This window comes from Mastigoproctus giganteus, chromosome 5, assembly GCF_048544385.1.
Source record: "Mastigoproctus giganteus isolate SK-2022 chromosome 5, ASM4854438v1, whole genome shotgun sequence".
Taxonomy (NCBI): domain Eukaryota; kingdom Metazoa; phylum Arthropoda; class Arachnida; order Uropygi; family Thelyphonidae; genus Mastigoproctus; species Mastigoproctus giganteus.
Window position 1 is genome coordinate 223,832,352 of NC_143579.1, and position 27,405 is coordinate 223,859,756.

Here is a 27,405-nt window from a genome sequence, read left to right on the forward strand (position 1 = left end):
AATAGTTTTTATTTTTGTTATTTAAACAATATATAACAGTCACAGGTAATTCGATGGCTACTGAGATTCCAAAATCAGTCTGGAGTGTGTATCCTAACCAAATTATCAATGGAAGATGGATAGCTGGTTACTGGGCACTTCTTATGACTTTGTACATATGTAAAAATACAAGGGTAGCAAAATACAAACCTAAATAAAAATAAAAAGCAGATTTATTACACAATGCAACTAAATAAGAGACACATGACTATCTGTGAATGAGTAACATATGAGGTATGTCACAAAATTAACGAGACTGAGTTTATAAAATGCAACATGGCAGCACTACGTACACATGCCGCATATCAGCATGTTGGTTGAACCCTCTAATACGCAACAGTAGTTGCATCTCATTGCATTCAGCATATGTAGAGTAATTGTGAAATAAACAGCAACATTTTTTGACTGCATCAAGAAGAACGGAGAGAATGTTGAGCAACATTACACCATCTAATTTTGCATCAAGCTAAACAAAAGCATAACAGAAACATACAAAAGTTAAAAAGAGCTTATGCAGATCAAGTTTTATCCTGAGTCCAAGTTTTCTTATAGCACAAGGACTTTTTGGAAGGACATTGAACTGTTGAAGATGAATTGTGTGAGGAGACCTGTCTCAGCAACAACAGAGGAGAATGTGGAAAGGGTAAGGGCTCTGATTATGTTTGACTGTAAGAATAATGGCAGGTGAGCTGAACAAGAGTCACTGATCCATCCATGACAATTTAGCTGAGCATTTGGGTATGCACAAAATTTGTGCAAAAATGGTGCTAAAAAACCTCACTGAAGAACATCTGCCTCAACCTTCTCAATCGAGTTGAAATTGAGCCAGAGTTCCATCAGCAAGTGAATAACAGGTGAAGAACATGGAATTTTTGAGCAAAAATCAGAAACAAAACGACAGACTGAAGAATGGCACATTGCAAATTTGTCAACTACCCCCCAAAAAAGCATGAATGAACAAATCTGAATAAAATTGATGTTAATTTATTTATTTTTTTTTTAATTAGCATACAGTGGTGCATAAAGAGTTTATGCCTTAAGCTAAAACTTTCAACCAAATTTTCTACTGAGAAGGCCCCAATGGCTATGGAAAACAGTTGTGTTCAACCCAAAAAGGCCAAAAACTGGATTTTGCATTGTGACAATGCACGCCACTGCACAATGTCTGTTATGGAGTTTTTGACCTCCAAAAACATTCCAGTGCTTCCAGTTACCATATTCCCCAAATCTGTTGCCATGCAACTTTATTTTTCCAAAGTTCAAGAATCTTTGGAAAAATATTCTTGATCTTTTTGATTATTATTGATTATTAAGTCTAATTGCCTTTTAGGCAATTAGACTTAATAATCAATAATAATCAAAAAGGCAATTAGACTTCATTTTGAGATGATCGGCAACATCCAGAGCAGCATAACCAACGCACTGAAGGACTTCGCAGAAGAAGACTTTCAGCACGGCTTCTAGAGATGGAAGGAACACTGGAAGCATGCACAGCTTCCCAAGGAAGCTGCTTTGAAGGACCTTCAGTTATAGACAATTTTACAATAATTTTTTTTATAAATACAGGGTCATCAATTTTGTGACAGATCTTGTAGTAAATCAGAGAACATCTAATCCACATTATATACTTATATTTTATATATAACAGTATATACAAGAAAACATTTGTAATCAGTCTCAAAAGGACACATTAAGAATTAGAATTAAAATATTCAACAATAATTTATTTATTCATCTAATATGTATGCTTTGGATTTCTTACAGCTCATGTGTAGATATCATATATCTAAACAGCTTCTTGTACCCCCCCCTTTTAATTTATTTTGGTTTGTGAAAAGTTATCTTTTGCCCAGCAAAATACATTCAGCAAAATTCATTTGTAGCAAATGTGCAAGTGTGTCAATTCAGTGTATAAGTTATCTTCTACTTTTTACCTTCAAAATTTATGCTTAATGTATTTTGCTGGGCAAAAGATAACTTTTCACAAACCAAAATAAATTAAATGTTCACTATACAAGTTGAGTCCCTCCTTTTTTTGACAATAACCTTTCACATCTCATATAGTGCTGTGTTACAGTAAAATTGGCATCAAGAACCTTTATCTACTTCTTAATTCAAATATTTTTGCTCTTGCTTTTAAAAGTTTACATTTTGATTCATTAATTAAATTGCATAGCAAATTATAAATAAAGCAGCAGGTGCATAGAGTATTCTATGCACCTTATATGAAACGAAAGCCTACAGAAGATCGTGAAATGAAAACCTACAATATAGCTAACTTTTGACTTTCAAAAAGCTAGAGATAAGCAAATGCAAGCAAGAGGAAAGTAGTCTTTTCACAAAAAAAGGAAGGAAACAGTAAATTTTTTGAAAAAAAACCAGAAAAAAAACCCAGGTTTTTAAAGTTCACACAGCACTAAAAATTACATTTCAATGACAAAACATAGTGGTTTTATATTAGCATACAGTCATTGGATTTGTTTACCAGTACAGTGAAGCTTTCAAATGTTAGCTTACCAAAGATTTTTCTGTCTGGGGATTTCTGTTTGGATTGTCTGTTACATATCAACTGATTTTGACGGCTTCAAGAGAGATGTTACAAACTTCATCTTCCTCAGAAAAAAACTAATGTGAACATTAGTTTTTCCATTTAAATCCATTTTAGAGAGAAAAAAAATACAAAAAAACGTTAAAAAAAGATACACAATATTAAATATTAATATTAACTTAATTGAAAGAATCACAATTTCCAGGGTCAGAAACAACTGTCATATGGAGGGAGAAGTGTTAATTCCTTGCTGGTAGAGGGTTCTAGTGAAACAGGTCCAGTTGATGAAGTGGTCTTGAAGAAATCATCAAGCTTCAGTTGCCTTACACCTTGGTGCTGCTTCCTTATTACTGTAGATCACCAAAATTCTCTAAAATGTTCATAATAAGGAAGCACATCAGGATCTGATGATGATTCAATATCATGTATGATGTCATCCATATGTTGTCTTATAACAGACAATTTAGGATGAGGTGCAACTAATTCTTTGTCTTTGTCATCATCATCGTCCTCTTCTTCTCCATGAAGATTTTCTGCAATCTCTACCTTACAAAAAATTTGATAGCCTGGATCACCTTCATCATTTTCAAGCCACAGTTGCACATCATTCTCGGTTGCATTTTTGTTGCCGGCCCTCAGAGGAGTGTAGACGCCTCAACTTCCTCAAAGTCCATTTGAGGTTCTATGTCATACAACAATTTCTTCCAAGCATTGGCCAAGGTAGTAATCTTCATATCTTTCCACGCAGCTGCTAAGTTGAAGATAGCAGATCTGACGTTATATGCATGTAAATTTTGCAGTGTCCTGGTGCCTCTTATAGCTTCTTCTGCATCTTCCAAAACAACCATCACCTATTCTAAAAACTTCTTATAGAACCTCTTACATGCAAAGATTACACCTGATCCATCGGCTGTATCAGTAAAGTAGTGTTAGGAGTCGGAAAAACACATTTAATTCTTCCATCCCTGCTAACTAACCTCTCAGCATTAGGGTGAGCAGGTGCATTATCCGGAAATAAAACAGCCTTTATTTAAATGAGAAGGAATTTTCAGTACATCTGTCTGATAGCGTCGCACATCAGACATAGATGTGCTGTCTGATGTGTGATGCTATCAGATATAAATATAAATAGATATAAATTTTGACTTTAGGAGAGAAATTTTTTGTCCGTTAAATGCGAAGTCCATTAAATCGAGGGCCTACTGTACTAACATTACAAAAATCCACAACTACTAACATCTTGAAGCATATTTTCATGGCATTTTTACAATTATGATGATAAAGAGAATTACAAAGCCAGATCTGACAAAGGCATTTTTATTATTTGACAGGGTGTAATTTAAAGGGCATCAATATTATATTAATAAATTTTCTGTTTATTATTAGCCATATGGTACAAGGAAGCCTGAGGCTTTTACGCACGCACGCGCACACACAGAGAGAGAGAGAGAGAGAGAGAGAGAGAGAGAGAGAGACTGGATTTAGCAACTACAGTCAACTGAAATACATGTAATACTGTAGTCTGATGATAACTGCTCAGCTATGGCTGCCATTGCTAGTTCATAAAGTACTGTTAGATGACTATATCAGATTCAGAATCACTTTATATATTGACCACACCCACACACACACACACACACACACACACGCTTATATACATATATATATTTTTTATAATATTTGATGCTAACATTCAAGAACAATTTATAAAGAATACCTCTTTTGGACATTATTCCTGGAAATACAGGAGTAATTGATAGCCAAGAAAATCAACAGTCAGCGCAAAATATGTAGCCAGAAAAGGGTGGCCACTCCTAATAGGTATTATGGGATGAAAAATGCAAAAATGGGTCACACCATCTTAAATAACATCTCAGTACAGCAGTGAACTCAGGTGCTAGTTGTGTGTTCAATGCCATAGCATTTAAGGCTACGAAGCATCAATATATTTTTCATAATTGCATATATTCCTCAGTTGGTCTGTTTGATGAAAAACCTGTGCAACTCTTGCCTGAGGACTAATTCGGCTAAATTGTGAAAAAAGTCCATTAAAATTCTTTGCTTCGTTAACAGTAGCAGTGACCTATAGCAACAGTTATCTCAATGAATGATGCACTGGACATTATCTAGTATAGGTTACAATACCATGCAACGTACCATTAGCACTTACAGGTAACAATATTTACGCCCAGGTGGTAATTTAAAATATTTTCCTTAGAACTCATAGATAGAAGGATCACTTAGTCCGTAGCCGAGTGGTCAGGAGCGGGAGTGCAGTAGCACACGCTCTGAGTTGACCGGGGTTCAAACCCTTGACTGCTGAATACGGTCGATCTGCCAACCAGCATTGGATCAGCGTGGCAGATTATGGTCCATTTTCCCTCACATGAATTGTTGAGGAGGCTTCCATCCTGCAGTGGGTTGATAATGGCTGCACTTTACCTTTTATGATTAATTATTTGAAGTTTATATTTTTGTTCATGTAATATAGAAATGAATCTATTGAGCATAAAATGTAATTTACATTTTAATTCTACAAATGGTTATATCTTATCAAATTACTTTAAAAAAGCCAAAAACACTTACCCACTTGTTGACAGAACTGTATCATTTGTTCTTTTTCTGTTACATATGGGACAAACATTAGAAGGTATATCAATTGGCCACTGTAATAAAAAAGTTTTTCTTAGTTAAACAGTTCACTATTCGTTTAGTTTAAGAAAAAGCTTCCTCCAAAATTAAGTACTTGTTCGGCCTTCATTTAAATTTACCTTAGCTTTAGTGAAAAGTTTATTTCTGTAGCTTTTTATTCTTTAACAGCAATCTGCAACTACCCTTCACTAGTTTAAAACTGTATCTGGTAAATTGGTTTTCCTGAGAAAGGGAAAAGACAGGAACTTTGCTGGTGGGGGATAAGGAAATGATTTACCTGTTGTACGAGGGGTGATCATTCAATTCACAGACTGGTGCAAGATCTTATCTTAATTATCATCAGCTGAATCTTCTGTGGATTTCTCCTTGAAATACTCTCCCTTGAACTTTACACACTTTCGCAACCCTTGTACCCATGTATTAAATGATTCTTGCAAGCCATTTTTCGAAAGACTGCAAAGTGCTTCTGTTGTGGCTCTGTGGGTATCGTTGTCAGACATGGTTGCTTTTCAGAGTTTTCTTCAGACATGGAAACAGGAAGAAATCACACGGGGCTAAGGTGAATAAAGAGGGATGTGACAGAACCTTGGCACCCAAGGCAGTAATCACTGCCTGCACAATATTAGCCGTATGGGGCCTGGCCTTGCTGGAGAAACCACTTCACACCGGAAAGTTCTTGATGTTTCTCATGAATGGCATGGCGAAGTTGGACTCAGAACCTCAGAGCATGAGGTTCTCAGGCACAAAATGTGTAACAAGAATGCCTTTTTTTGTCAAAAAATACAGGAACCATTTGTTTGTCAGCCGAATGAGAAGCTTGAAATTTCTTAGATCTTGGTGAATCGGAATGCTTCCACTCACTTGACTGTTGTTTTGTTGCTGGATCATAGTGAAAAATCCAAGTTTCATCACACGATTTATGAAGTTTTGACCGTGTTTCAAAACGATCAAGCATTTCTTTGCACAGGTCTACTCTTTGCTGTTTTTGTTCTGGAGTCAAATAATGTGGAATCCAGTGGGCACAGATTCACAATATTTTCAGGTGATCTTTCACAATATGGTGAGCACTACCATATGGAATAAACATTCTAACAGCTAATTCACAAAGTGTAATTCGCCTATCTTCATCCAAGATTTCCTGGGCTTTTGCGATTTGCTCAGGAGTTGTTGAGGAAAACTGACCAGGTCTTGAGTCATCTGCAACTGACTCACAGCCTTCACTGAACTGCTTGTGCCATTTAAATATGACCTTCCTACCAAGACACAATACCATAAACTTCATTCATCTTTTTAACTGTTTCCGATGCATTTAAGCCCCGTCTGACACAATAACTATGTTTGTCCCCATTTGACACAATAACGAATCTCATATCACTTCAATCCATATGTCTGATGTGATACTTGCTTTGAAATGATTGCCAATAGCACACAGCTAAAAAAAACTCTTCACGCAACACTAGCTCGACAAGTACTGGCATGCGCGCACAGAGTCTGCTCAGTAGCGATCAGGGAGAGCACCTCTAGTGGCAGTTATGGAAAGTTCACGTGGTAAACATAAAATCTTGCACCAGTCCGCAAATTAAATGATCAACCCTCTTATAAGGCAATGGTTAGGCTGCATCTTGCATACCGGTCTGGAGTCCTCATATTAGGAAAGATGTAGATCTTCCAGAATGGGTGCAGAAAAGGGCAATAAGATTAGTGAAGGGAATGAAAGGGTGCACTTACCAAGAAAGGCTTCAGTTCTGTAAATTGCAACATCTGGTGATTAGGCACCTTTAAGGTGATCTAAATGAAGTGTTTAAAGTTTTGAATGGATTGAGCAAGCTCAATGCTGATGGCATTCTTCCTTTTTGCTCAGGCCACACACCTGAGGTGGCATAAATTCAAATTGAAGAAGGATGGTTGCAGGAGAGATGTGCAGAGGTTTGCCTTTAGCAGCAGGTGGCTGATTATTGGAATGGTTATAAGCTTGCTTTCTTGCATCATATGCCACTATCACTACTCATAATAATAATTACTCACACACATGCATGTTTAAGGAAGAACAAGAAATTTATGATGTACGCTTGTTGCACTACCAATTACCCATTAACACACCTAATATCATTTTCCTGGTGTTTTTAGATTTGAAGATATGGATGGACAAGGTGACAGCTGTTTCCAGCAATGGTGTACGATTGAGTTACTGTTCAAATCTGGTGATCAGTTGACCACATCTATCCATCAAACACTGCTGGTAGTGTGTGGGGACAAGAGAATTGTTCAAAGTAATGCTCAGCGGTGGCTCCAATGGTTTCGTGATGGTGATTTCAACATCAAGGACAAACCAGAACTGGAAGACCAACGTCTGTCACAAACAGTAAAAACAGAGGACTCAATGACCAGCTCATTCAAAATGACAGGTGCATAACTGCCAGACAAGTGATGGACACTGCAAAAATATCAAAGGGAAGTGTTTTGACCATCATTGAGAGATTGGGGTACAGAAAAATCTGTTCTCGGTAGGTGCCACACACGGGAGATGATGGCTGCAAGGTAAGGGAAGAAGGAAAGTGAAAATCTTCTGGAGAGGTTTGGTGCTGGCAGGCCTGAGTGCTTTAAAGGGGTTGTCACATGTGATGAAACATGACTCTTCAATTATGACCCACAAACCAAACGACACTACATGAAGGGCACACCCAACATCATCTGTAAACAAAGAGCCAAAACTTTTCAAATTGTTAACAAAACTTATGGCCACCTTCTTTTGGGATCAAAATGGCATCATTTTTATCAATTTCTTGGAAAATGGAACAACCATCAACAAAGAATACTGCTTGTCCCTGGAAAGAATCGAGCTCTGAAAATTCAAGACCTGAATCAAATCAGCAGGATATCAAGTTTTATCAGGATAATGCAAGGCTGCACACAGCACAGATGACACTGTCAAAGATCACCCTGCCGGGATGGAGCATAATGCCTCACCCACTCTATAAGCCCTGACTTGCCCCATCAGATTTTTGTTTTGTGTGGTAGACTGAAGGCATACTTGTGTGATAAGGTGTTGGAGTGATAGAGAAATCATTTCTGACTTAAACATTGGTGTAAACCACCTGATTTTTGCCAAAGTGCATTTACTGCCTGAAAAGAATGTCAGAGAAAATGCAGTGAGTGTGGTCGTTTGAGTTATATTTTCACAAAGTTGAAAGATTGTATTTTATGTATGATTTATATGGTTATAATAACTCAGATAATAAAGATGTTACAGCTTATAGTGCATTACTTATTGACCTGCTTTGTACATTAGATATATTTTATACATATATCTTTTCAATGTCCTTAACATATAATATGTATGTATGCAACTTAAACTTGCTTATTACCAAATGTTAATTATGGTATTTATTACCATATGGCTATTTAGTGGAAAGCTAATTTATCACAAAAATAAATTTGCCCATCAGAAATTCTACATTGCATAAATAATTCAGCACAGAATTTAGAATTAAACAAGCATATACTATTATTTAAATGAACTGTAAACATTAACATTAAAAAATAAATGGCATAATAACCTTTGAAGGAGGTGGAGGTATTGGAAGCGATACCAATGAAGGTGGTGTGTCATCACTACTATACCACCACTCCAAGAACTGTAAAAAGAAAGCCCCAACAGAGAGACCAGTGGATATACTTGTTGAAACTCCTCTCATAATTAACAAAATAATTTGTAAAGGAAACTGGTACCACCTGCAATGAAATTTTAAAAAGTGATCATTCATATCTACTATAATAATAATAAACGAGGCTAGTAAATTATATCTGTTAATACAGATATAATTTATTTATATTATATATAATAAATTTGAAGCTGTGTTAGCTTTCATAGCTGACACTCAGCTTCAAATTTCTTTCAAGATACATACAAATTATTTGTTTGATTGTGAACAAGAACAAAATCAATTTGATTTTATAATTTTTATTAAAATAAAAATTAGTATAATAAAACAGAAATTGTCATAAAATAATTTCATTATTAAACTTAATTTCATTATGCATAATTTGTATTGCTAGAAATGTATCTTGAAACATTTAAATATTTAAAAAAGTTTAAATAAAACATACTACCATGATATTACTCTTAAAAATATATGGAGGAAAGGAAGAGTACTGTAAAAAAGTACATTATATTTATTCATAATGGCACATTTATTTTGATCTGTAGTATGACAACATTATCAAAAAATTTTTTACAGTACAGAAAAAAACTTTGATTTCCTATCTATGGCTTTAAAATTCAGGCTTTACTTATAAAAAAAAACAACACTTAATGGCTGCCTTTCGGTTTAGTTTAGTTAACATACCATTAAACTGGCAAAAGGTGTGAAAGCGCTTATTCCAATACTACTGCCTTTAAAGCCTTTGCTGCTGGTAATGTAATTTCATAAACTATAAAAGCCTGCAGAAGTTATGCATTTATAGACACTAACCATTTCAAAATGGAGATGCTAACTTCTAGTTATTTGTTGCTGGTTTATTACACAAATCTTTAACTGCACCTTTCTTTGTTTTTAATTTTTAAATAGAAAGAAAACCACCTTCTTCTCTTTATGAGACGTGTGCTTTAATATTATCATTCAAATATAGCAGATGACCTCTTTCTAGATGCAGCTCATAGCAACATAGAAAAACAGCACCTATTAAGTATTGTTTGTCCATCTGTCTGAATATATAAAAGTACCCTTCTAGTTGGCTACTTGTTCAGGGATTTTTTGGTGTATCACTACTCTGGTTATAGTCTGCAAGGTCTCATGGCTACCAGTTTATACGGTTTATTATATATTGTGTCTGTATATGTGTGTTCAAGGACCAATCTGCATGCTATAAAACCAGAATAACTTAAGAGGATAAAACCCTACTCCTCCACTGCCTAAGGTTGGCTAACTACAGCCTTGATTAAAAAGATCTTTAAGAATTCCTCCAGTTTCCAAAAAGATTTAAACCAAAACCAATCTAATGAGTGACAAGTGGCAAACTGACTATGCTATCATGGAAGATTTTTGGATTCCTTAAATTTTTCAACCATCAATTTTGGTGCATAATGAATAACTTGGAGTGCTGCTTCACTGAATACATTTTTATCCAATTAAAAACTGAAGATGTCATAGTAACATGCATTGCTTACAGTGAAGTATACAGGGTGAGGCCAGAAAGTTACAATAAGTCAAAATTCAGCTCACCAATTATTTGCTTTTTCTCTTTCAATATTTTGTCTCCTTTGACAGCTCTATATGAATGTATTTTTAACCATTATTTGAAGCATTTCTGAAACTCATTTACTAATATTCATTTTAGTTCTGTTGGATTCTTCCAAAGCCCAAAATGTCTCTTTTCATAAACTTTCGATACTTAAGAAAAGAAGTCACAGTGGGAACATAAGGAAAATATTTCTAAAAGACCCATTTTTCTGTAAGAAATTACCTTTCCAATAATGCAATGTGAGATGGTGCCAACTTTGTTTAAAGATGGTTAAAATTTGAAGAAAACTCTCTTCTGTCATCTCTAACTGTTTTGCTGTCATTCTGAAGTAATTTTTTGATTGGTATAGACAAGTTCTCATGCTTTTCAATATTTTCTTTAGTTTTTGCTGTTATCAGAAGACTGCATCAAGAATTATCATGGAAGTTTCCTTTTCCTTAAAAAAAAAACAAAAAAAAAAAAGTCATTTGTACCACATGAAACTAAATGCTGCAGCAAACTCCTCATAAACTTCCTGCAACAATTTGAAATTTTCAGTGAGGGTTTTCCTCAATTTAACCAGAAATTTCGGTTTACAATGCTATCCCATAAATTTTTTCAGATGTTAAGTTTTTGAAATGAAAACTACTGCAAATGTATAACTTATGACTATTGCAACAACTGATACAGACACATGATATAAAAATGCACTGGAAGCTTTGTATTGGGTCATGACAATGACTTACTGTGGCCATTCATGGAACTTTCTAGTCACACCTCCATGTGTATGCTACAACATTGTCTTGGTGTCTGTTGCTTTTCTGTTTATGATACATAATTTACTTTTACCAAATTTAGAATGCAAATTTCATAACAGAAGCAAACAAGCAACAAAAAGCCAAGTTAAGTCCTTGCAAAGTACACCTACTTATGATACCAAAAAATAAGCTAACCAATATTTTTGTGAAAAGGCATTTAATTATCAAAAGAGCAAGTTTAAAATGCAATAAGTATACATGTGTAAAGATTAAGCTGTTTTATTGAAAACGTTACCAAAGTTAATTGAACACACCTCAACAGCAACATTTAAACAGTTTAGTGACATCTTGAAAAGTCACTGTTTCTCTTTGTCCAGCCTGTTAGAAGGAGGGTGCTGGATTGATGTTGAATGAAACTTAGTGGAACTCTAGTTCCAGTAGTTTCCACTGAAATTTGTTTCAATTATGAAATTTCATTCCACATCAATCCAGGAGCCATTTTAACATGGCATGTCAATGAAAAACAGTAATTTGACTTCTCAAAATGTTACTAAACTTTTAAGTTAAGGTGTATTTCACTGATGCATCAACTAACTTTTGTAACATTTTCAATAAAAGAGCTTAATCTTTACACATGGTAGATTAGTATCGCTTATTGTATTTCATATCCATAAAAATACATTTAAACACAGAAAAACAAACCACACATAAAAGTGTGGTTTGTTTTTCTGTAGTTAAACTTAACCGTACTTAACTATTTTTTTTCGACATAATCAAGCATCACATTCAGATACTTATCCTATCATATTATGAATCAATAGTCAAAATTCTATCATAAAATTCAGGGACATTCCCATTCAAGCAAGTTCAAATGTACCATTTAACTTCATTCTTATCATACTTAATTAGTTCCCTGCCAGTTGTATTTTTAAAGGCTTAAAAAGAAAGAATAGATGAAAGTCAGAAGGGACATGATCATGGCTGCATGGTGGATAGGCAAGCAGCCTATCCATAATGCTCTGACCATTATCATATGCAGATGATAGTGTAGGGAAAAGTATTCTTCCACTTGTTTCTTGGACACAACTGTTAGAACATATACAATGCAGCTATTGATGAATTTCTATGGGCCCTTTGGCTTACAAAAATTGGATAACTGCACATACTTCTTCATTTTTTCATGATTCAAGTAGGATGGTCTAGTTTAGTTACCTAATGTCAACGAAAGCATACAGTATCCTATAATAGTTTTTGGTATATCGTGGTAAGGAGTTACCTTTCCTGTATTGTTAAATTTAAGTCTTAAAAGGGGCAATGTTTTTTAATCCTGTTTATTTCAATTTTGATTTCATAAAGATTAAAAATTAAATTAAAGATTAAAATTAATGTAACTGACAAATTTGTTTAGAATAAAATTAATAATTTAGGTAAACTATAATGAAGATAATTAATAGGTAAACTATCTTATTTTTAATTTTGCAGTCACTGATGAAGTGAAATAGAAAACATCCATGAAATGTGTTAGACTATTAGTTGTAAACAGACTAACCTTTACACAGGTGAAATGCTTTCATTTCAAGTATCCAACCTTAATTGCTTAAACAAACTGACTTCAACTAGTAGGTTGACCATTGATCTGAGGTAATAGGTTGTTAACAACTGTTAGATTTGACAAGCTGAGCTATATAGGCAACTTACTTTAAGGGGTCTCATATGTTATACAACTATATACATAGGTAAAAAAACTGGGAATAAAATAAATCTAGAAATGTTCTAAACTAAAATATTAATGTAGATGTTATATGTTATATTAGCATAAATGGAACAACTTGAGATCTCTCTCAAGTTGTTCCATCTCTCTCTCTCTCTCTCTCTCTCTCTCTCTCTCTTGAGAGAGAGAGAGAGAGAGAAATATAAAACAATAATGTATACTATTCATTATTAGAGCAATGATTATACTTTCTCTAGTAAGACAAAAACCAAATATGGATTTTTGGTGGCACTTTCAGAGGATATGTTTGTTTGTTGTTTGTTTGTTATTTGGTTTTTAGGAGCATTAGCAACTAAGGCCATATTGCTCCGAGGATATGCGGCGGTCATTCCCTAACCTTTCCACATCCTCCGTATTTGGCAGTCACGGGCTTGAACCCCGGTCTAATCAAGAAGCGTGTGCTACGCACTGCTGCTCCTGCCCACCTGGCTACGGAGGTGCCTTCAGAGGATAAGAAGAGTTTGGTTATTCTCAGAACATTTTGGCATAAGCACACACACACACACACACACACACACACCCTTATATTTGTGTATAAATGGAATTAATTTATATTTCACTCACCTCTCATAGTTAAAGCTGTTACTTGCTTTTTTCCTAAACAGCTTCATATCTTCTAAGTTTAATGTATCCAGTTCTGTCCTGCACAGATGTAACAAAGGTGAATAATAACGAGTTTTGCCAACAGAATATGCTATTTGGTAAGAGAGTACAAGCATTTCCCATGAAAAATGAATAACTGGATATATCTTAAGGTACAGTTTACAAACATTCTTCAAGCTGGTCTGTGAAAATAAACATATATTATAAAAGGGATTGTTTATAATTCTGAACCAATTAGAGATATATATATTAATTATATCCACACAATTTATGTAACAATAACACTTTAATAACATCTAAAAATAAACAGTTAAAAAAATTAATGTTAATTACTACTTTAAGAATGCAAGTGAAGAATTTTTTAAATCAATTCAGAAGGGAAAATTATACAATAATTTACATGGAAGTTTCTGTCTCTATAATAAGTTTACAAAAGCATCATAACAGCAATACTAATGATTAATATGGTGTAAAGTTCACACATATTGCAATCACTTTACTTCTGTTTTGATATTAATAAGACATTATTTCTTAATGTGTTACATTATCGCTTCTTTAATTTCATTATAATGTTAACTCAATTCAACTGTTAGTAATTAGATTTAAATTATTTAAATTTTTATACTAATATTAAGCTTATAAACACTGAATTCAAAGCTATTTTAATACATAATTAGTAAGTTAATGATATGTTGAGTACAGCATTTTTGTTTTCAGTCAGTCATCCCAAATGATTTTTTTGCCTTCTTCCATCTCCTATTTCCTTCTATTGTCATTCTTCTGATATGCTAACATCACTGAAGTATTGTTCCACTCCCATTACAATTTCAGCTGGCAAATGGGGTTTTAGAATTATCTTTCAAAGGTTTCGCTTTGAAAGAAGTCATATGTAACTGTGAGAAAGCATGAAAATATGTAAAGATGAGTTCTAACTTTCAGGGGCTTTCTGCATTTTCTTCATTTGCCAACAATACTATTAGTGTTTAATAATAGTGCTTAATATATGTGAAGGGAGGGTGTTCCAGAAAGCAGATGTTTAAATGAGGGATAAATGAGGAAGAAGAAAAGTTGGTTCTGTGAGTTTGAAGTTGGACAGTAAGTGAATGGTGTCTGGTTGTGGTACATGTTCAAATGGATTTGGAAGAGAGAGAGAGAGGCAGGAATTATAGAAGCCAATTCAGAAGAACAGTGCCCATGAAAGTATCTACAGAAAGGAATGCAGCAGAAACAGAACATCTAAGAGACAGGGAGTGTAAAAGATGGGTCATTCATTAACCTAACTGTCCACTGAATGGAGTCGAGAAGCCTGAGAGGGGTTATGGGGACACTGTCCTAGATGTGGGAAAAATATTCCATGGTAGACTGGATTTGAGATTTGTACAGAGTGAGTAGCTGGTTAGAAAAAAAAGTAATACTGAGAGCGAAAGAGAAATCCCAGATTTTTAAATGCAGAAGAAGCAATTTTTATATGTAGTTATGCCAAGAGAGATTAGAAGTCAGGGACAGAGACGTGATCTTGTCTAGAAATCTCAGTGTGTCATTGAAGATAAGCGTAGGAGCAGAAGGATCCTTTTTAGGATATATAAGACAGGATAGAGTTTTATAAAGATGAAATTAACTAAGTTATCCACTGGATAATTACCTGGAGACCACTATCTAAGAAACTGGTAGCACACATATGAAAAGTTAAAGCTATTTTGTGCAGGATAAGGTTTCACAAACTGGAGGGGGAATGCAATGTGCTATCATCAGCATAATTATGGATAGGATTTCTAGTCAATGGGAAGGTCATTAATATAAAAGAGAAAAAAGAGTGGGAGAAAGAACTGAATCTTGGGGAACACCAGCATTAGTGGAAAAGTCAGAGAGCCATTTACCATTACCCGTAGTGAGCGTTCAGAGAGAAAACTGAATACCAAATTACAAAAAATAGTCAGCAATCCTTAAGATGGAAATTTACTTAGACCTTTATGCCAAACATGATCAAAAGCCTTTGAAATGTCAAGAGCAGCTGCTTAAGTTTCACCTAACTTTTCCATTGAATTTGTCCACAGATGGGTAACATAAGCCAATATATCACCAGTGGATCAACACTGACGGAATCTGTATTGGCAATCATTGATCATTTTAAAGTTTCCAGATAGTTTAGTAGTTGGCAGTTAATGGACTTCTCTGTTAATTTGGAAAGAGGTAAGTGCAATGGGGCAATAACTGGATAGGAGAGATTTGTCATCCTTTTTAGGAATTGGCTGGATACAAACAAATTTCCAAGCAGAAGGTAAAACACCAGTGGAATAAGAAAGTGAAAAGAGGCAACACAGAACAGGAACTCAGGAGCACAGGTTTTGTGATGTGTTTGGAGAAATGCCATCAAACCTGGAGCTTTCTTGGCATCAAGGCTGTTCAAAATTCTTCTGACATCCTTGTGAGGGAAGACCACAAGAAGCACTGAGTGGCAATCATGTACTTGGAAGAGTTGCTCATGAGAAAAAGATCAAGAGTGTGGATGTATAGTTAGGACTGTCTGGTAGGTAAATGAACAATCTGTGCAAAGTAATTAGTAATTGCAAATGCATCACCATCTTGACAGGCTGTGTCTGTGTTACTAGAAAACTGAAGCCAGCTGGAGTTGTGAACATTAAAATCGCCAATTACTCACTGCTAGGAAAGTTGGATTGGAGAAAGGGTTTCAAAGAAAGGAAGTAAAAGAGTTCCAAGTGATTAGCAGATTTGGGAGATCAATAGAGGCAAAGAGATGAATTTGACAGAAAAGGGTGGAGAGATTTTAAGCCAGAAAAGATCAAAAAGAGAAGATTCCAAATTACTAAGTCTCTGACAGGGAATATCAGAGTGGACATATGCATAAGTGCCACCTTTGAAGCAAAAGGAACTGTACAGTAAATAATTAGGACAGCTGAGATGAGCAGTGGTTGAACCAACCAATAACTGAGATTCTGTCAGAAAAAATAAGTAGAAATAGACATCACTGAGACCGTGTATATTTGTGAAATGAATGAGGAAGTGTTTGGGAGGTTTAGGTTTTTCACAGGTAAGTTTTTCTTTTATTTTGACTACTTATGATGTATTCAGTAGTAAAGAAAGGGGAGGGGACAAGTATGAAGTAATGAAATTTTGGACATGGTGTACATAGGAAGAATATACCAAGCTCCATGACATAATGTGGTCTTGAAAATCCCTCTGCATACACAATACTTGGACTCCCTCCGGTCACTATCTGACAGAGTAGAGGTATCAAGGTAGCAACATTAGATGATCAGGATGACTTCTAGAGAGTTACCAATAGGTTCGATCTGGTGAACAATCTAGAAACTGGCCTGCAAACACTGCTTTGAAGCTATAGAAAGATCTAGCTATTATGACCATCATAACCTCAAAAGATATCAATCATGCTGCATGATGGAAGAGAAGGGGGAGTAAACGTGGGTTTCATCACTTTAAGCCTCCAATTAACAAAGTGGTGTTAATGTGCTGGTTGATGAGAGTCATCTACCACCTAGTATTGCCTGGTACCACAAAGGGGCAACATTCCACTGAGTGGTATGGATGCCACACCACATCTCGATCCTGGCTTATGTTGGTTTGCACCTGGGTAGTCACATCCAGCATACTAGGTGGAGAATTTCGAGACTTTCACACAGGCATTATACTCAGAATTACCACGAGTCCTTCCATCATGAAGATGAGAAGAGGATTTGGTCCACCTAACTCATGTCACCTGAATATCAGTTTCAACAGCATTTCTCACTCCCGGGTAGCAAACCTTAGCTTGTCATACCTGAGAGAATGTCAGTAGACTTTCAGAATAATGGCACCTTCAGGGATTCAAGGTGCCATTATTTCGATTTTTCTGTTATCTAGAAAGTTTTATTTTTAATGTATTTAATGCAGAAATAAAGAGACCAAATAAGAAATAGAGAAATTAAGAATGCAATTTTATTAACTGCACATAAAAAACATAAACATGTTGACGATCCAATGTTATGTTGAGCCATTAATACACTTCTGCTTATGCCCCTTCTATTTTCTTTATTATATCAAGTTTGGTCTGCGCTGGTAGCACAGTGGTATCATCACCGTCCTCCCCACACCAGGTGGAAAAGGCCCGGGTTCGAATCCTGTCAATGATGCAAGGAACTTTTATAGGCTTTTTTCACTCCGTGGCTGTTAGTGGGTCTCAAGCGTAGATAGCAAGATTTTTTTCCCCAGAAACTGGGGTTTTTCATAAAGCAAAACAGGCAAATCAAGCAGAGAACACACGCAATTTACAGACACAATACACATGGGTATATGAATTAACAATTATTAATTAGAGTGACCCTAATGTAAAGTTTGGATTATATCAAGTTTGTCACTAAGCTTTAATGTTGTTCTTCTTTATTTCTCTGTATGAGGTTTATTAACTTTAGGAGCCATAGTGAGGGATTTTTAATTTAAAATAAATGTAAAACAGCAGTATAATCCGTGATATCAGTACAGAATTCACTTTGAAAATGGCGAACGTAAACAAATACAGTAATCATTTGCCGTTTTCTTTTTTTTTTGGCACTGCAAGACATCTGCGATGTATGTAAACATCTGATCTCAATGTGCCATTATTTTGACAGTCTACTGTAGATGTGAATTGTGGTTTTGCAAGCATTTTTTACTTTTACTTTTCTTCCTAGTCAGATACTTTTCAGATACGTTTACTTTTACTTTTCTTTCTTGTCAGATAATGTTGGCAGTGGTAGTAGGTTTATTCAGTACTAATGTGGAGAAATTCACAAAACCGTTTTTTTAAAGTAGGATAGCTTTATTAATAATTATTTATAATTATTAATAAAGCTATTATTAATAATTTAAAAAATATTAATATTAATAATTTAAAAAAATAAATGACAAAGCTTTAAATTCATTAAAATTATAAACTTTGCACAAGTTACAATATTACTAGATGACATGGTAATTATTGTAAAAAGTTATTTTTGTATAGTTTCCCTACTATATTCAAAGGAACACAAAAGTGAATTGGTATAGCATTTCAAACACTGTGTAGTATTGATCTAAAGTGACTTTTGAATAAGTTATAGTGCTGCACTGTTGCTTTCAGCTGAAACTTGAAACAAGCAGCAGGAATAGCTGTTGGAAAAATATAGGCATATAACTCTACTGGGATTATATTTTTGTGAATTATGATCGCTCTGCAAAAAGCTGTACTGTAATTTTTTTAATATAATGTATTAACAAACAAGTTATTTCTTAATATCTTAATAATTCATTCAACAAAATATTAATCTTTATATAATAAATAAAAAATCTCATTTTTAACTGATTATGAACGGATATTTATCACCTCCATTAAATCAAGGGATCCATCAGCTTCTTTCTCTTTAAGAGTTGCAAGGAGACTTTCCATTCGCAACTTAAGATATGGAACTCCAATTAGAATAATAAGAGACTTGCAGAAAAGTCTTGTTGGTAAAAAATTACCAATTTTTATTCCACCATGATTGTTTTCTACTGGAATACGTTTTAATCCATAAAAATGCTCTGAAAATGAAGCTCCTGAAACATAAAACACATAAGTCTAATTAAAATCATGAAGGAAGACATAATATATGAATTACATTCCAACATAGTGTTGCAAACTTTACATTTCAGGAAAATTAGATGGCTACTGAATTTGTTTAACTGAAACTGCTGGTTTTGCATATTCATGTCAATTACATCAAAGTAGATGTTTTTGAAGTTTAAAGCAATATCAGTTTCATCTACCAATGATTATGTTTGTTTTAAAATGGGGTTTGGCTGTTTTATACTGAGGTAAATTGCCTAAACCTATCAAGGGCAAGCCACAGGTGAAAGAATACACTACACATATAAGTTACTGCAATTTAGGCAGCAACTTCTAAAGTACACTTTCACAATTGTTTCCCATGGTCACACTCAGAGGCGGAGTGGGTCAAAAATTCTTACCGGGGAAAACTTGTAGTGGCCTCATACTAGTGTTTATGGCCATACTGTGCATTTGCGATGCAAGTACTATACAGGCAAACAAAACATTTCCAAATGACTTGACTTGTATATTAATGCGGATTTCCTTTGAAGATACATATTTTTCTTCTTATTATTTTTGTGCATTTAGTTTTCATATATTAGTCAAAAAATAGAATGTATTGAGGTTAGAGTGTAATATTGAAAATCACATCAGCCTCCAGCCTATATTAGTCCACAAATAGAATGTATCGGAGGTCAGAGTTTAATATTGAAAATCATACCAGCTTCCTGCCCACCAGGGTTTCCCCGGTAAGTCTTATGGCCAGTCCGCCTGTGGTCACACCTAAGTTATTTCAATTTGAACAGCAACTTCTAAAGTACACTTCCACAATTATTTCCCATGAAGAGCTGAATGCATAGTGCTGTGTTCATTTGCATTTACTGTTGCCTTATGCTTTGGTTTTAAAAAAGATTTTGGCAAAACTCAGTCAGTGCAGGACTGTGCAATGGTATCTGAGGACTTGGGTGCAGGGTTATTTTATGGAGGGATTTATTTTTTTAGAACTATAAATTTTTAAGAAACCTTTTGGGGTTGCAACGTACATATATTGGGACCTGAGTGTGTCACATCCAATGTACCTCCTGTTGTATGGCCACAGGTCAGTGTTGGGGAAATTTAACAGAAGTATTTTGTTATTGAATATTTAATTGTTGATCACATCATTTAGATATTTCTGTGAATGACTGGAAAATAATACAGGGTAAAGTCAAAATAGATTATGCACTTTTTTGAAAAAAATAGCACAAATTTTAAGGTTTTTCTTAAAAATTGATTTGTTAAACATTTAAGAATGAATATTTAACAAATCAATTTTGACACTATAAGGATTTATTAAAAAAATAACAATAATAAATCTATTCATTTTCTACAAAATAAAAGATAAATAAAAGCTTAACAAAACTCCTCTAGTAATTTATGTAATAGAGTCAAGTGAATACAATAAATATTTGTATTAATTTTTTTTTTACATTTATGCTATACATAATATATGGGGGAAACAAAGAGTAACCTATTCAAAATGCCAAAATAATAAAAAAACAATTACATTTTTGTCTAACTTTTGGCAGCAATCATTCTTAAAAATCACAGTCTTAATCTATCTATCGCATCTTCTGAGAATCTCACCAAACTAAATATAATGTACTGACTATTACTACTCCCTACAACCCATTTGCAGTAAAAATGTGTGCCAGGTTAAAGCCCAAGGTATAAAAACAGGAAAAGTGGGAAAAGTGTATCCGGTGGAAGATATAAAGCAGGCAATGGGTTGCAACAAGTGAGTTGTGGGCTGCAAGACTGGTTCCTTATCATTAATTAAGCATTTTTTGAAACAGAATTTAATTTCTGTTATCAGAATTTGTATTTACAGTTCTTTTTACATTTAATAATTAAATAAAAAATAATTAAATTAATAATTAAATCCACTAATTATTACATAATACTAATAACATTACTATTATATGGTTATAATAATATTGCTAAATGCTGAGGAAATAAAATTTGCTAAATACACAAAACATAAAAAAGCAATATGGAAAATATTGCTTTTTTATGTTTTGGGCCTAAAATTTCAGGGGAGTGAGGGATGGCTGTCGCATTTTCGAAAGTGAAATGGCATTGTTAATAACAGAACCTGTGGTGACAGTAGGCCCTCAATTTAACGGACTTCAGATTTAACGGACAAAAAATTTCTCCTAAAGGAAAAATTAAAACCATTTTTTTTTTAAGTGAATAGAGCACGCTAAGAGGTTGGGTCAATGAGTCAGTATTATTTTATCATGCATCCAGTATTGGGCTCGGGGTATTATATCATCTAGGTGAGGGAGGGGGAGTGATCAGCAGTGTGCATTGACACTGTCAGTCTTTGTGCAGTTCGTCTTATTCCACTGTTTATGTTTTGGTTTTTTTTACATTTTACGTAATTGTGATTTTTACATATTTTACAATAAATATGTAATATCTGTCTATCATTATGGCCTCATGGGATAAAGAAGTAAAGCGTAAATGTGTTAACTTGAGTGTTGCACAAAAATTAGAACAGATTGAGAAGCTTGAAGGTGGTAAAACCATTGCACGTGCATGCGAGATTTATAGAGTCAAAAAGCAAAAAGGTTTCAGACATTCACAAAAATAAAAAAACTTAAGGAGTTTGCATTAAAATATAGTGTAGATGGTTGTTTCAAGACTACTTCTACAGTTGGTAGTAGAAAACATATGCAAGTGGCCGAAGATAAAAACCTAGAGGAAGCAGTGTATAAGTGAAGCAGCACTCAAGTGGTGTTGAGTTCAAGTCAGCTACTAAAAGGCTTGCTAAGCATATGGGCCTAAAATTTCAGGGAAGTGATGGATGGCTGTGGCATTTTCGAAAGTGGCATGGCATTGTTAATAACAGAACCTGTGACGAATCTTTAGGTGCAGATGAAGAACAAGTTGAGGCTTTCAGAAAATATCTAAATGACCTCATTAAAAATGAGGGCCTCATTTTATCACAGCTTTATAATACTGACGAGACTGGCTTTTTTATCGTGCTGTTCCTGAAAATACCCAGGCTTACAAGCATGAAACAAGCACCCCTGGTTGTAAGCTAAATAATGAGCGAATTTCAGTTTTATTTTGTGCAAATGCTGATGACTTGCATCGGCTTAAGCCTATGGTAGTTGATAAGGTAAAAAAATCTCGTGCTTTAAAGGATTTAGTGAACCAGTTACCAGTGATATATTCCCACTCAAAAAATGCCTGGTTTACAATGGATATTTTCTGTGACTGGTTCTTTAACCATTTTATTCCTGATGTGCGATGCTATCAGACAGATGTGCTGAAAATTCCTTCTCATGAAATAAAGGCTGTTTTACTGCTAGAAAATGCACCTGCTCACCCTAATGCTGAGAGGTTAGTTAGCAGGGATGGGAGAATTAAATGTGTTTTTCTGCCTCCTAACACAACATCACTGATACAACCGACAGATCAGTGTGTAATCGTTGCATGTGAGAGGTTGTATAAGAAGAAGTTTTTTGGAAGAGGTGATGGTTGTTTTGGAAGAAACAGAAGATGCAGAAGAAGATACAAAAGGCACCAGGATGCTGCAAAATTTACATGCAGGCAACATCAGATCTGCTATCTTCAACTTAGAAGCTGCGTGGAAAGATATGAAGATTACTATCTTTGCCAATGGTTGGAAGAAAGTTTTGTATGACGTAGAACCTCATAAGGACTTTGAGGGAGTTGAGGTGCCTAATTTTCGGGATACTCTTCTGAGGGCTGGAAACAAAAATGCCACTGAGAATGATGTGCAACAGTGGCTCAAAAATGATGAAGGTGATCCAGGCTATCAAATTTTTTGTAAGGTAGAGATTGCGGAAAATGTTCTTTGTGGAGAACAAGAGGACAATGATGATGAGAAAGATGAAGAATCAGTGGCAACTCATCCTAAATTGTCCGTTATAAGACAACATATGGATGACATCTTCCATTATATTGAATCATCATCAGACTCATGTGCTTCCTTATTAGGAACATTTTAGAGAATTCTGATCTACAATAATAAGGAAGCAGCACCAAGGTGTAAGGCAACTGAAGCTTGATGATTTCTTCAAGACCACTTCATCAACTGGACCTGTTTTGCCAGAACCCTCTACCAGCAAGGAATTAACACCTCTCCCTCCATATGACAGTTGTTTCTGACCCTGAAAATTGTGATTCTTTCAATTAAGTTAATATTATGTATATTTTTTTAATGTTTTTTTTGTATGTTTTTTATTCAATGGAGTTTAAGAATTTTAAAGTATTTTTTTTCTCTCTAAAATGGATTTAAATGAAAAAAACTAATGTTCACATTGAAAACAACTTTGCGCGAGCTTTATGGAAAAAAAATAAGTGGTGGAAACACTCCATTAGTTACACTGTATAGTTTTTGACGTGTTTAATTAAAATAAAGTTTGGTTCCTGTCATAAATTTATTTTTATATCTTTAACAGATGTTTTAGTGCTGTGTATAAATTACTCAATGTACATTATAATAATATTTTATTCATACTTATACATTATAATAACGTTTTAATACATCCTGTACATTGTAAGTTCGTTATTAATATGTTTTTAAAATACATTTGATTTAATGGACTTTCGGCAATAGCGAACACCCCTTCCCCTATTTAATCAATTAGATCGAGGGCCTACTGTATTATTAAAAGAGGATATTTTTGAAAGTCAGTGTGAAACTGTTTTCTGACCCAGTAGTTTTAAACTACGGGGAACACATAACACTTGAAGGCTGCCTACATGGCTATAGGCAACAGAATGTAAAGAAGTACGCTCTAAGTTGGACACCCCTGCCCTAGCTGATTTTATGAGTCCTACAGTTATCAATAGGTTTGACCTGATAGATTATCTTGTGGCTGGCCAGTGAAAGCCAGTTTCAAGCTGTATTCTTGAAATGCAAGGAATATCAGATTGTGCTAAGATGTCTGTCATAAGCTCAAAATACATGATTTTTACTGCATTGGCAGAAGAAAAGGAAAGATACCAGAAAGTGCTTCTGGTATTTTTCCTTTTTTTTTCTTTTCTGGCAAACATGGTTTTTGCCACTTTATGTCTCCATTAAGTTATTAGTTAGTTAGTTAGTTATTTGGTTTTTAGGAGCATTAGCAACTAAGGCCATATTGCTCCGGGATATGCGGTGGTCATTCCCTGACCTTTCTGCATCCTGCGTATTTGGTGGTGATGAGCTCGAACCCCGATCTAATCAAGAAGCGTGTGCTACACACTGCTGCTCCTTCCCACCTGGCTACAGAGGCACCTCCATTAAGTAAAGTGGTGGTATGAGTGGTAACAAGAGCTATAGCTTTGTTACGGCTCATGTTATTACTAACAATTTTATTACATAATTTCTGCAATAAGTGTGGCACCAGTAGATCTCATCCCCTGATTCTTACTTAACTTTTGCATCGCTAAGAGGATCAAAGTACACAGTAGATAAAGGGTTAAAAGCATATATATGATGGCAGATATATTATTTTTTCATCTTAAGGTTGAATATGTTGGATTTTTATCAGTCTAGGCAGGAGCAACCTATTCAGACTTACAAAATGGAACTAATAGTGGCATATGATGCAAGAAAACAAGCTTATACAGCATCAGCCAAAAAAAACCTTCCCATTTTACCTATCCATTTGCTCCAAAAGTTTGTCCAGTTAAGTCCCAACAGAAAACTATGACATAGCTTCATCATATAAATATTTCAAGAGCAGCATTGCATGTAATTGTGATCCTCAAATTCCTTTCAAAAATGTGGAAAAATCACGTATGCAAATTAAGCACACAGAACAAATTTGATGATAAAGACAACTGCCCACTTACCATAATTTTTGAGATGAAAATACTGAACAATAAAGTCCAAAAGTGTGTAAAATTCATCAAAGTTTCTGTAGAGACACTGAAATTTTCCTGGTTGGTTGTTTGCCAAAACCTAAAGGGATAAAAAAATATATTCAAAATATAATATTCATATTTTTCATTAATGTACCCTAATTCTAAATACATAGATTGTGCATACATGCATTTAAAATTAAGCAAAAGAATTTGGGGAAGGGGAGCCTATCAAGTGAACTGCTTCATAAAAATTAATCCCACAATGAAATACCATGTAGGATTTAGTGAAAATGGTCAGTTTTCAAAAATGCAGCATTAATATTAATTCAACAAAATATTTTTAAAATTATATCCTCACCTCAATGCGAAGCTTAAAATGTTTATCAAAACACAGGACCTGAACCCTAACTGAATTTTGCCAATTCTGTTAGGGCTCAGGGATTAATGAAGGCCTAAACAACAAAAAAAAAAAATCAAAGTATTACAATTTTTGTTATCTTAATACATGAGACATATTAGATATGTATATCATTTGATTGAGAAAAAAAAAGTGAGATTAATATGCTGGATGGGCCACACTGAGTTTAAAGCAAACAAGCTATTTCCAGATGCCACACCACAAATAGGTGGTAGCACGGGTTTTGGGGAGTATGTAAAAACAAATGAGAGCAAACTCTGGAGTAGGTAGTAAGATACAAGGTGTGATGGTCAAAAGACTGAGATCACTTTTAAAATGTTAGCAACAGGATGTAATATTGTAAGCCTATCCATATAGCAGAGAAAGTGGGTCATACACCAAGTCAACTGTTGGAAACATCATACAGCAACAGATGAAAAAGTACATCACCATTCATCTAAAGGTTACCACTGCACAACCAGGATAGTATGAAGACTTACGTACCTAGATAAAACAAAGAAATGCTAGCTACAAAACATGGAATACTCATTTTGCCACTCAATTAAAATATCAAAGCAGGACCTGTGAGGTCCCATGCACTTCCAATTGAGCTAATTACTCATCAAAAGACTGAAAATGTTCTTTCTACAGTTCCCATGATGTAATATTAAGATTAGAGATTGCAATAGTGGGTTATCTTGAACTAGAACAGCAACCATTCGATGTGAAATTAAAATATCAGTGAGTCCTCTCAGGTCTGACTATGATATTTTAATTTCACACATACCTGCAATGCACAAAATTTGCAAAAATGATTTCATAGTACCAGCCTGGTACTTTCACCTAGTTACTCCATGTAAAACAACTTAGGTAAAAATGGATCTATATTTAGGAAGGTAAAAAACAGTTTTGGTAATTAAGCTTGAACAAACAAAAAATGCACAATTTTTTGTTTTTCGTGCAGGACCTCACAGACGATGACCGCCGGGTTTTGAGAACCCTGCAGCTGGATTCCATATAAATAACATAGACAACTAAAAATAGATCAAGGTGGAATTTAAAAAATGAATAGAACTGCCAAAGACATGCTTCCAAATTATTTCTGGAAGTCCACACTATATAAAATTTTAATTGTTTTTGTTATGTATGTATTACGCATATTTTGTTCCATTATAATCAGAACTTATCACATCGATCTTATCCATTAGTAGTGGAGGGGGAGGATCATTTCATGCTTTCATTCTACTTGTTTCCTTCTACTGGTGGTACTTTAATTACTGAAAGAACAACTGTAAATCATACTATTTATTATTATATGCAAAGTTCGAATTGAACCTATAAATGCCGCAAGCATATCAAAGGACTCATCGGTTGCATGAACGCCGATTGCATAACTGATGGTCCTGCACCGTACGGGACGATGGGTAAGATAACCGTAATAATAATAAATAGAAATGAATAAAGAGAACACAAGAAAAATGTGGGTGTCTATCCTACACATTTCGATGCCTTTTCGTCTCCGCCCCTCTCATTCCAAAAAAAAAAGAGAAAAAAGTTTAGTCATTCTCTTGTTCATAGTATCAGCAACTATATTTACCAAACACAGGTGTTTCATGCCAGAACGGAGACCAACGGACAGACTGTCCTGAGCAAGTACTTCAAATATTGAAGGTCGGTCATCTGCACAGGTGGTCAAATGAGCTCCATACTCTGCCATATCTTTATGCAGTGGTTAGCAATAACTATACAAAGTTTTGCCCAGCGTTAATTTCATAATTTCAGGTCTCAAAATTCTGATCGCACATCCATAAAGGTTGCAACATCACATCAAATTATCAACATCACAACCTCATACAAAAGAAATGAAATCGCCACTCATACCCATCCACCACACTTCTGTACCGGTCTACTGGAAGGATAATGTGATTGTTTATCGCAAAATTATGCTAATATCGCAAAACACGCTCAGTTGTTTTGTAATATTGTCTACTC

At 34.7% G+C, this 27,405-nt stretch overlaps 1 protein-coding gene across 1 annotated transcript; it reads right to left on the reverse strand.

Annotated features, from left to right (window-relative positions):
• Pex12 (peroxisomal biogenesis factor 12) lies at positions 1–27,405 on the reverse strand. The gene is made up of 7 exons (XM_090373750.1): positions 27,011–27,405; positions 25,005–25,113; positions 18,945–19,156; positions 13,553–13,773; positions 8,797–8,971; positions 5,174–5,253; positions 1–189 (listed from the first exon to the last, which is right to left on the reverse strand). Exons 1-7 carry the CDS (start codon positions 27,128–27,130, stop codon positions 75–77), a joined length of 1,032 nt encoding a protein of 343 aa, XP_090229876.1. The 5' UTR covers positions 27,131–27,405; the 3' UTR covers positions 1–74.

Bases quoted from the DNA above. Each gene is read 5' to 3' on its own strand.
- Pex12 (XM_090373750.1), bottom strand. From the start codon at position 27,130: ATGGCAGAGTATGGAGCTCATTTGACCACCTGTGCAGATGACCGACCT. The intron at 8,972-13,552 runs GTGAGTGAAATA...ATTTCATTGCAG, and splicing joins AACAGCTTTAACTATGAGAG to GTGGTACCAGTTTCCTTTAC. The intron at 190-5,173 runs GTAAGTGTTTTT...ATTTTTATTTAG, and splicing joins ACAGTTCTGTCAACAAGTGG to GTTTGTATTTTGCTACCCTT.